Source organism: Xyrauchen texanus, chromosome 33 (assembly GCF_025860055.1).
Source record: "Xyrauchen texanus isolate HMW12.3.18 chromosome 33, RBS_HiC_50CHRs, whole genome shotgun sequence".
Lineage (NCBI taxonomy): Eukaryota > Metazoa > Chordata > Actinopteri > Cypriniformes > Catostomidae > Xyrauchen > Xyrauchen texanus.
Genome location: NC_068308.1, coordinates 17,629,013 through 17,640,657, shown reverse-complemented (window position 1 = coordinate 17,640,657; position 11,645 = coordinate 17,629,013). Strand labels below are relative to the sequence as shown.

Here is an 11,645-nt window from a genome sequence, read left to right as displayed (position 1 = left end):
GCCATTGTTGAAATGCAGTATTCACAGTCAGCCATGATTACTTTAATCAATGAGTGCAAGTGTCAAATAACAGTATTCGGCTGGTCATGTGAATCTAACATGGCAGCCCCCATGTGTGGACCCTCTCCATGTAGAATAAAACAGCTTTTATAAGATTACTGATATGAAGTCTTCATTTTAATGTGTGTTCATGAATTCCTACATATATTGTAAAATTACAATTCAAGTTTTGGGAGTTAAACTTTTGTAATGAGGAAATAAATTACTGAGTGCACCTTTAAATAGGCAGGACTTCAGGTGTATTAGAGTCTAGTGTAGTTCATAGTCTCCGCCCCCATCAAATTTGCAGCCTCACACAGGAAAAACAAAAGAGCAGTGGCAGTAACAAAAAGCTTTCATCATTAAATCACTGAATGAAAAGTGAAAGTACTGCGCTGGTTGTAGGCTACAGAGCTTGCGAGTAAAAAGAAAGATGTCTGAGATGAGGTGAGTGTGGTTTTTACATTTAAATGCTAAGGTCTGCCTCCTTTAGTTATTTAAATAAAAGAAAAGGGGTTTTAAGACCCGGGGTTACTAAGGCTGGAAATGGTTGAAATCAGGTTGGGGTGACTTGAGGAAGGCAAATACAATGCAGGGCCAAAAAAAAGTTGAATACTCTAATATTTTGTTGGACCAGCTTTAGCTTTGATTTTTCTTGTATGTACAAGAGTAATTTCCATATTACAACAAAGGAACATATCACATGCTTCACAATACAATAGAAATCATAGAGTAAAAGAAAGAAAAAACAAACAAACCGATAGATGGTACATGTATATTGTTGAATAAGCATAAATAAATACTTTCTATATAAAAAATATTAAATAAAGAACATATTGCAGTTGTTTTAATTGCTTTGCTAGTTTTAGATTTTGACATAATATCTATGCACATTTTGATCTCCTTCTTAAGCACTGTAAAGTTGGGTTTGCCATTTGTGAATTTACATTTATGGATATGAAATTTACATAAAAATAAAATAAAATGTAATGAGTAATGGTCATTAATATAATAACCTAATATCACATACTAATAGGATATGAGAATAGTTTTTAAGATATTATCAGCAATTAATCTCTCAACATCATTCAGGAAACACTGTGTATCTTGGCAGGACCAAAACATTTGAAAATTAGTTTCAGTTGAACTTTCGCAGAAAAAGCATTTTATTTTTAATATCACTTTTACATTTTTTTTTTTTAAATTGCTTGGTAGGATAGACTCTGTGAATTATTTTGTATGATATTTCCTTAACCTTATTTGTAAGGAGGATTTTTTTGGGGCAACGATCAAACTTGAACTGGCGACCTGTCCAGGTTGTCCCCCGCCTTTCGCCCAATGTTAGCTGGGATAGGCTCCAGCCCCCCGCGACCCTGTACACAGGATAAGCGGTTGACGATGGATGGATGGATGGATCAAACTTGAGTCCAGCTTTGTGTCGAAGTCTGTTTCCCCGTCGGATAGGTTTCAAAAAGCTCGCTCCCGCGATGCTGTGCTCATACCACTGAGGTCTACGGAGAGCGCTAAGGCTCAAAACTAGAGTTTTTAACTAGCTTAAAGTCCCCGTGAACCGGAAGTTGCAAACGACTTTTCTCCATTGTTGTGACGTATTTCTGAGAGAAACGGAATACTAAATGAGGCAAAATAGTGGGCGTGGCTTTTTTTCCAACTAGCACCTGATTGGATCTAAAAAAGTAGGTGTTTCATTCAGAAATGGAGGCAGATCTTAACGCAAGTTTACAATCGGTTGTTGAGGATTACTCGCCGCCTGAAACACCGCCAGCAGTCCCCTTCCTGCAGCAGGAGGAGGAAGATGAAGAAGAACAGGAACACACGGAGGATAATTTCGTCACGGGGGGAATCAGACCTTACATGTTTGAGCCGTTACATGCGGAGGGTTCGAATGGTAAAAAGTGTTCCGTGAGTGTCACAACCAAAAATGCACCTCCTCGCCATCTCTCCTTTCACACGCTGTCAATGCTCGCAAACACACAGGCAGCCTGTCTACTGTCAGTTGGAGGGGCGTGGTTACGGATGTTAAGGAGACACCTAAACCGTCAAACCTACGTCATCAGGCAAGGTCCTCCAATGCAGAGGGGCGGGGAATTTTCAGATTTTGATTAAAGATTAGGAAGCCAAATTTTTTTTGTGTGTGGATTGACTTGCATGGATGAATTGTTCACCACAAAACGATCAATTTAGGCAAACAAAGTAAGAATGGTCAATTTTGAATTCATGGGGACTTTAAAAACTCTTTATAATGTTGTATTCTAGAAGTGAAAGGCAAATTTAATGACTGTCTTGTTATATTCTGGAAATGGGGTAACAGAGCCTATGTTTGTAGCGTTTTTATGTCTTTATGAACACAACCACCTACTATTATTTCTATCAATAAATAAATAATATTATATTTACGAGAGTTTTCATTTTGAACATTGTAGACTTTTGGAATAAATGTGTGCTCAATCACATAACTGATTTTATAGGCTAAATATGCAACATATTTCTATTTTTTCCCCCTTAGCCAAGATTTTTATTATTATTATTATAATTGTTTTAGAAATGCAATTGCGTGATTTTGCCACAAGAGCTCTGTCCTCTTTAATTCAGCTATTTACGGTAAACTAAATCTGATGGTTTTCTTTCCCAACAAGTAGCTACACTTTCATCACAATTTACTGAAAAAAAGCTCAAAAGAATTTGTAGATAAAAAAATAAAATAATAATAACATAACAAAATGTAATGTGGGAATTAAAGAAATATTACAAATAATATATCTATCTATCTATCTATCTATCTATCTATCTATCTATCTATCTATCTATCTATCTATATATATATATATATATATATATATATATATATATATATATATATATATATATATATATATATACATACATACATACATAAATCTATAGCCTAATTCAAAACAAACATTCAAAATCAATGAAAAACAAACCATATCAATCTCATAATTACAAGTATGTAAAAAAAACATGAAACTTTATAAATTTTTGGTCTGATAGATCCTTCTTAATTCTTAAGAGTGATAGTTGTGTAGTTTGATAAAATACGATTGTGAATTGTGTTAAAAATTAGGAAATTAAATAATGATTGTATTTATAACCCCAGTGAGCAAACCGAAGGCGACTGTGGCAAGGAACTCAAAACCCCATAAGATGTTGGTTAATGGAGAAAAATAACCTTATATGTAAACTTTCAGTTACAACACCTATTGCAGTCGGGAAAATCGTTGACAAGAGAGCCGACGAGTTGGCCACGGCCTGCTTCGCGTATGTCGACAGGAATAACCTGAAAGTTAAAATAATTCACATTCATTGCAAACATGCTAAACATAAAAGGCCTATATTTATAGTGTTTTTAAAAATTAAATTACATTGTAAATCCAAACCATTCTAAAAAGTTGTAAGTTTACTTTCAGTAATTTCTAAAATGTGCCCACATTTCATATATACCTAATGGCTTTTTTATTCATGTGCATTATTTAATTTAGATTTCTATCATCGAATCCTGTGTTATATTCTCATGGTAATAAAATCATACGTATTTACCAATTTGGTTTCAGTTCTATTTGACAATAAACTCATTTGTCAAAAAAATTCCATTGTGGTCCTTACTGATATTATGCAACATTGATAATCAATGGCCATTACAGTCTACTTTGTCTACATGTATAAACATTTTTTACAGATGCAATACAATACCACATAATGTAATTATACCTGTACACAATTTTAAGAAAATTATAATAATAAAAATTACAATTTCACACTACAACCAATATTTGTTATAATAAACTCGAGTTAGCGTTTTTGTTTTAATCCTTTAATTTAAGATTAAGATTAATTTATGATAGAAGCGAAACTGAAGGTGTCAGAATAAACATGAAACGCATGTCATCGTTGATTATAGTTTGGCCAATAACGGATAAGCTATGTCATCATCAGTCTGATTTGGGTTAGACTTTGAGTAGACATTGCTTAAAAAAATTAAATTAAATCAAAAATTTAAAAACAAAAGATGAGTGCCTTTTTAACCAGGGATTGAGGCACTTCCTGGCCATGATGGTATCCTTAAGAAAGTACTGTGAGAAAGAGACATTTCAAATGGCCTTTCATTCTTGCATTTGTTTAGTGTTTGCTTTAGTAAAAGCTTATTGTACCTTTTCCACTCTGGTGCATTTTTGGGCTGCCAACTTCGATTTTTTAAAATAAATATAATAAATAAAAATATATATTTTTTTTAGCTATTTGGGGCTTACAGCAGAAGTGATCGACGCATAAATAGATGTTTATATTTGATGTCTAACAGAAATCATATTTCACTTTGATTCTTTTGAATATCTTTCAAACTGTGGTATTAGTGGCAATCTCTGATCGCATTCCTGAGTATGAGAGCTTTCTTTTGATATATGATTTGTCTATTTAAGTGCCATTTGAAAGACATATATTCATATTAATATTTCTACCACATTAATTCTAGGTGCACTGATTTGCAATTCGAATGTTTTCAGACCTTAGTTTTATTTTATGTAGCAGACCTGTAAATGCAGAAGTTGTGGTCTGCAGAGGTTTAAATATGTATACATAAATATTTTCTCATATGTAGTGTAAATAAAAATGTTGTCAATCATATTTGTTCCAAATGCACTATTTTGTTTTCAAGAAAAATGGTTCTTTAAAGGTATTCATTAAAGGAAATACAGTTACTGTATAACATGATGGCATTTGGTCTCTAGAGCCTAATAATCTTCTAATTAGTTGTTTTAACAAATGTTTTACTAATTCATTTGTTCTCTTATCAGTTTTACCCAGGACAGTTTAAAAACAAAACTCGGCCAGTTGGAGTGTCACTTCACATGGGAACTTAAAAAAGAAGATCTAGACTTAAATAATCTTCTTAATAGGCTAGAGGAACAGGTTGAGCTGGACCTAGGGAGGGAGCAAGGAGTTGCACGAACTCACAACTCTTTAGGATTTGTGAAATTCCTTTGTGGGCTGAAAGAAGAGGCCCTGAGCCACCTGTTGAGATCTGAGGTACTCATTAATGAAAGCCTCAAGGACAACTGTGACAAGACTCTCATTGTCACCTATGGAAACTTCGCCTGGTTAAACTACCACATGGAGAACTATACAGAGTGTGAAAGTTACCTGCAGAGACTTCAGAAGATAAATGAAAAATTCCATACTGAGTCTTCATCTGTTCCAGAGGTGCTTGGAGAGAAGGGATGGACCTTTCTTAAATTCTCTCGCAAATATTATGACAGAGCAAAAGAAGTTTTCGTGAAGGCTCTAGAGCTGGAACCAGGCCATGGCGAGTGGAATGCTGGTTATGCCATCGCTCTGTATCGCACTGAAACTGAGTCATCTTGTAAAGTGGATTCACCAGCAATCAAGCAGCTGAGACAGGCCATTGACATAACTCCAGATAATGATGTCCTCAGAGTACTTCTGGGACTGAAATTACTGTTATGTTCCAAGACATTGATGAAAGAGTCTGAGAAATTGGTGGAGGAGGCTTTGAATGGGTCTCCAGAAAATCCACATGTCATGAGATATGTTGGTATATTCTTCAGGGATCAAGGGTCTATAGACAGATCAGTTGCACTGCTGAAGAAAGGACTTGAAAGCTCACCCAATTCATGCTTTATACACCATCAGTTAGCACTGTGCTACAAGAACAAGAAATTGAATTTACAGAGAGAACGACGTGACACTGAGGTTGTAGATGAGGCTCGTGATAAAATCATCTACCATATGGAAAAAGCAACCTCACTAAAAGCTTCATTTATTATTGCAATGAGTGAGCTGGCACTTCAATATGCAGAGAGAGGCGATCTGTACATAGCAGAGGAACTTTTTGAGAAAACATTTAAGACAGCTACAGAGATAAAGGACCATCTGCATGTAGTCCACTTCCACTATGCTCAGTACCAGCAGTATAGTACCAGACAAGAGGATTTAGCAATCCAGCACTACAAGGAGAGTTTGGCAATAGGTCCTCATACTGGTGAGGGGACTAGAAGTGCTCAGAAACTGATGAAGATTGCCCAAAGACGTATAAAGAATGACCCAAATGATTGGAAGGCCAATGAGATAGTGGGATTAATTTACCAAGTAAAGGGTGAGATGTGGCGGGACAACAAGTGTCATGCAAATGCTTCAAGCAATGAGGAGGATGATGAACACCTCAAAAATCTTGATGAGCTTATAATGTATTTTCAGTAAACCGTAATCTTATACAAGGGTACAAAATTATTTAGTGTGAAAAAAAATATTTATAACCAGTGGACAATAGTTATTATTTCTAATGTTAGTTGTTTTCCACCTTTTACGCAGATATGTTAGAATTTTTTAATTGTTAAATTTACAGAATATCGTGTTATTGGAAAGTGTATGTGAAAATGCTGACAAATTGTGTACTAAAGTAGTATGTAGTCATCATTAATATACTGTACATGTGACCTGCTGGTTCATTGGAATACCATTTTAATGCAAGAGTAATGTATAGGGAATGCATTGTAGGGATGTTAGATTTTTAAATGCAATTATGGGTGTTAGCATGAGCGGTTTTGCTTTTACTGTATTGTAAGTGAGATTAGATGATTTCCTTGTATTTCTTTGACAAATAAAACAATCTGAGGGAAGAAAAACTGCAGAAATCACGTACAGGATAATATTTTTGTGTTTACAAAATAAGCACTTGTGGTATAAGTTTTTTCAATAACTAATCTCACTTAAACCTGCAAATAAAAATATTACAATCCATCTAATTGAGCATTGGCAGTCCTGACTCACAAGGTACCCTAGGTAAGACCAGACATAAGCAGCTAAGGTAATTGTATTAAAGCTATTGAAGAAAGAAAATGTTTTAATAATGTAATGATCAAATGACAGGTCTATATTTCTACATTAAATCTACTATAAACTATGCTGAATTTATCTGGCACAAAAATTGACATCTCAATAGTTACATTTAACAAATAGGAAGGCAACTTTAAAAGGAACAATTAAATTCATACTAAATTAAACAGAATTGAATGACTACTAAATACAACTAATAAAAACATTTATTCGAAAACATAGTGTTAAAGAGCAGCAATTACCTAAAAAGAAAAAAAAAAGAACACGCAGTGACTTCCACACATGGGCTCAAGTGAAATGGTGGATCAGTTATTTGAACTGGTTCACTTACATGAGAACAAACCAATTCACTTGAATATTTTGGACTTCCGAAGAGACTGAATAGATTAAAGATTTTTAGATTTATAGTAAATTAGAACTGAAATTTGGGTATTTCATCGTATCCCTTCAGAATCCAAGAATTAACAACATGATCGCACGGGAAATCTGCATGTTGCTTCCAAATGTTCTTGTACACTGGCGTCGGCCACATCATGACAATTTACTGACAAGGGGCATCTCCCATCAGACAGTTTCACATCAGTTAAAACATGTTTACCTTCACTTGTGGCATGACCGGAAGTGCGCTGCATTAGCAGCATGGGAAACATGGGGTCTTGTCCTGTGTTAAAACCAGAAAGCAAGAGGGCTTGCAAAATGATTGAGTATGATTCGGAGGTTGAATTTTCTTCAATAACTTTCTTTGCACCCATTTCTGGGCATTTCCCCTGAAACTAGAGCTCCCACGTGCCCATATGTTCAAAAACAGTTCCTGCTTCAGCCACTGGGACAGTGCTTTAAATTTCAGCAATCGTAGACCAACTGCACATTTACTGGAGCATGGTGCTTATGAGATTAGCTAAAGAGAAGTCTTTAAAAATAAAGACAATCGTATGGATTAGTTGTGTGCTGCCTGTATGTCCTTTTTGGAGCTTTAAAGTTGTACTTACTTTGTATGGACAAAATCATAGCAAATTATCTTTGTGTTTCATTGAAGGAAAAAAGTAATACGAATTTTTGACAGTAGTGCAAAAAACCTGTCGGGCCCACACCTTGGAGAGCCTGGGACGTTTATCGTCACCTGTCAGCCCACAGTCATTTTTATGATTCCTTACTGTTGACTGTTGCGGGCCCCCTCTCACCCTGGACCCTAATGCGGCTGACCACCGTCATTACGCCCTGATTGCCAAGTATTTCAGTGATGGATGAAGCCTATAACTGCATTAATTAAAAAATAAAATAAAGGCTAATAATGCCATTGCACTACATGGTAGAGACTTATATAGTAGTTCTTATGCCGTTTAAATTAAATTGATTTCAATAATGAAACAAGATCACAAATCAGCACAGAGGCATCTTTTTGTAATAATGAAGAAAAATTATCCTAAAACAACAAAGCTCTCTATACAGGTGCATGTACTTCAATATAACGCACGTGTAAACAGAAAATGAGGCAATATGTTTCTTTGGTATAGTTGTAGTGAGCATGCTATCCTTTCTGGAACATTTATATTAATAAAACTTCATGGTTACTGTCGAAACCTCCGTTCCCCGAGAAAGGGAACGGGACGTTGTGTCGAATGAAGTGACACAAGGGGTCTTCCTTGGATGCCGAATCGTACCTCTGATCCTGAGAAAAGGCCAATGTTAAGTCGGCAGACAGAACCCGCCCCGCCCCGGACATACGGGTATAATGGGAAGCGGGACAGCAAATGCCAGTCAAGATTTTGCACTGAGGAGCTGAAAATGAAGTACGGCCATTTACAGTGCTAGGTCTAGTGCTGTGGCAGGAGGGACACAATGTCTCATTCCCTCCCTCGGGGAACGGAGGTTATGACAGTAACCATGACGTTCCCCTTCTGTCACTCACTCGACGTTGTGTCAAATGAATTGACACAAGGTGTCCATAAAAAAGCGCCACGCACATGTGCACAGCAAGTTATTGCGTGCTAGAGGCGCCTGTGCCGGCTGCACGTAGCCCTCCCCAACGCCCCCAACTCTTTTTTTTGCATACAAACCTTAGGTTTCCCAGCAGCCGCGGCCTTCTCTCTCACTATGTCTCTCACATAGGACGTAATGCGGCTGGGGCCTATCTTAAGTCGGGGAAGGCGGTCTTTCCCCGGGGAAAGGCGGTCGCGCCGCGCACCCGGCAGGGAGTGGATTTAGAGACTGAGGAAGAGGCCTAAGGGGGCGTCTTCAGAACTTGTCAGCGCTGGTGTGCCGGAGCTGTAGGCGAGGCCGGAGGCAAGGTAGCTGTCCGCTCTGCAAAATTCCTATTCTTTCAGGAGGGAAAGACCCTGCGGAGGCCACGCCCTGCCCAGTTTTAGGGGGAGGTACTGCGTGGCAATTACACCACGAGGGTTAAGAAGCCGGACGTGGGATATGGCGCGGTGGTAGGTCCAGCCTAATGAGGGGGAACTCTAAAAGCATGGCGGCCGGGGCAGCGGGACTGCCTGGGGGAAACACATATCAAATATATCAGTTAGCCTGAAGAGGGAACTATGCCCGTGGAGTCCGACCCCAGTACAGCGCATTGAGACTCGTAGTGAGTCTGGCCACGATTTGCTCTGCTGAATTCATGGGCCAGAGGGCTAGGGAGGAGAAACATCCAGGCAGCGTTGCTCAGTGGCTGACCCTGGACAGAAAGCGCACTGGATCAACTAGGTGAAGGGCGCAAGGTGCAAGCGGAACACCCGGTCGGTTGTGCCGCGTTATGAGTTCTACTGGTTCGGATCTGACAAAACACGGGATGAGACCGGCTCAATCCTCAGATTGTAAAACCTGGCAAAGGTATTGGGTGTTGCCCAACCTGCTGCTCTGTAGATGTCTGTTAGGGAGGTGCCATGGCTCAGTGCCCACGAGGATGCCACACTTCTAGTAGAGTGTGCTCGAACCCGCAAGGGGCCAGGCATGGCCAGGGTGTGATAGGCTAAGGCAATAGCATCAACGACCCAGAGGACTAACCTCTGTTTGAAGACGGCGTTCCCTTTCCGCCATCCGGCAAAGCAGACAAAGAGCTGCTCAGAACATCTAAAGCTCTGCATGCAGGCCAAATAGGTACGCAAAGCACACACCAGACACAGCAACGAAAGGGCTGGGTTTGCCTCCTCCCGAGGCAGCGCTTGAAGGTTCACGACCTTGTCCCTGAAAGGGGTCGTAGGAACCTTGGGCACGTAGCCCGGTCGGGGTCTCAGGATAACTTGAGAAAGCGCCGGACCGAACTCCAGGCAGGAGTCGCTGACAGAGAACGCTTACAGGTCTCCAACCCTCTTGATGGAGGCTAACGTGATCAGGAGGGCCGTCTTCAACTGAATCAAGCGGCTCGAAGGGGGGTCTCTGAAGACCTGAGAGGACCACTGAGAGATCCCAAGAGGGGAACAGGCTAGGCCAGGGAGGATTCAGTCTCCGGACGCCTTTCAGGGACCTGATAATCAAGTTGTGCTTACCAAGGGACTTGCCATCTACTGCGTCGGGGTGCGCTGGTTGGGCACTGCCGTGGCATGATGTGAGAAATTGCCTCCGTCTGCTTCTTCACTGCCAAGAACTGCTGGGCGAAGTCGTCGACTGTGTCGCCGAAGAGGCCAAGCTGGGAGACGGGGGCGTTGAGAAACTTAGCCTTGTCAACGTTGCGCATCTCGACCATGTTCAGCCAAAGGTGGCGCTCCTGGACCACGAGGGTGGCCATCGCCCGAACGAGTGCCTGTGCTGTGACCTTTGTGGCTCTGAGAGCAAGGTCGGTGGCAGAGCGCAGTTCCTGCAGCACATCGGGATCGGGACTACCCAGGTGCAGATCTTTAAGTGCCTTGGCTTGATGGACCTGCAGGAGAGCCATGGCATGCAGGGCGGAGGCGGCCTGTCCGGTGGCGCTGTAGGCTTTGGAGGTCAGTGATGACGTCGTCCTACAGGCTCTAGAGGGGAGTACTGGGCAGTCCCGGCAGGTGGCGGCGTTTTCTGGGCACAGATGGATCACAACCATCCTATTCACATGGGGAACTTCTGTGTACCCGTGGGCCGCTCCGCCATCCAGGGTAGTGAGAGTGGACGAGTGAGGGGATCGGTTACGGGCAGTGAAAGGTGCCCTCCATGACTGCGTCAGCTCGTCATGCACTTCCGGGAAGAATGGTACGGGGGCATGGCTGTGAGTGGTGCCGGGTGCCAAGGTACCAGTCGTCAAGCCGCGAAGGCTGTGGGGAGGACGGGGGGTTCCAGTCCAAGCCATCAAGCATGTTGGCCATCTGCGCATCTGCCTCCGACTGGGCGGGCTGGCCCGAAGGCGGCAGCCCAGTCGAGTCTTCCGCGTCAGACGCCTGGACGCTCTCTGATGCAGCGGTGATGTCATCATCCAATCCCGGGGGCTTGAGGGAGGCGAGTCGCACTCATCCCGAGCACGGAAGGAAGCACACGAGCGTTTCGGGGGGTGGGTGGTTCGTGGGGATTTAACCGGCCAAACCGAGTCCGTCATCATCCCCGTATCGCCAGCCGGGTCGTCCTCAATCCCGTGGGAAGGAGCGACTCGGGGGGTGGCTGAAGTGGCATTCACCTTCAGGAAGGAGAGCCGCAACCGCAACGTTGCCATGGTCATGTTCTCACAGTGAGAACATGAACCATCCACAAACGCCACCTCAGTGTGATCGCTACACAGGCACATGAGGCAGCAAATTGACCGCATCCAGGAAGAA

The 11,645-nt window shown here is 41.2% G+C and overlaps 1 protein-coding gene across 1 annotated transcript; it reads left to right on the top strand.

Annotated features, from left to right (window-relative positions):
• The first annotated feature begins 370 nt into the window (after positions 1 to 370).
• LOC127627152 (interferon-induced protein with tetratricopeptide repeats 5-like) lies at positions 371 to 6,348 on the top strand. Its single transcript, XM_052103407.1, has 2 exons — positions 371 to 486; positions 4,869 to 6,348. Exons 1-2 carry the CDS (start codon positions 473 to 475, stop codon positions 6,289 to 6,291), a joined length of 1,437 nt encoding a protein of 478 aa, XP_051959367.1. The 5' UTR covers positions 371 to 472; the 3' UTR covers positions 6,292 to 6,348.
• Positions 6,349 to 11,645: the final 5,297 nt, after the last annotated feature.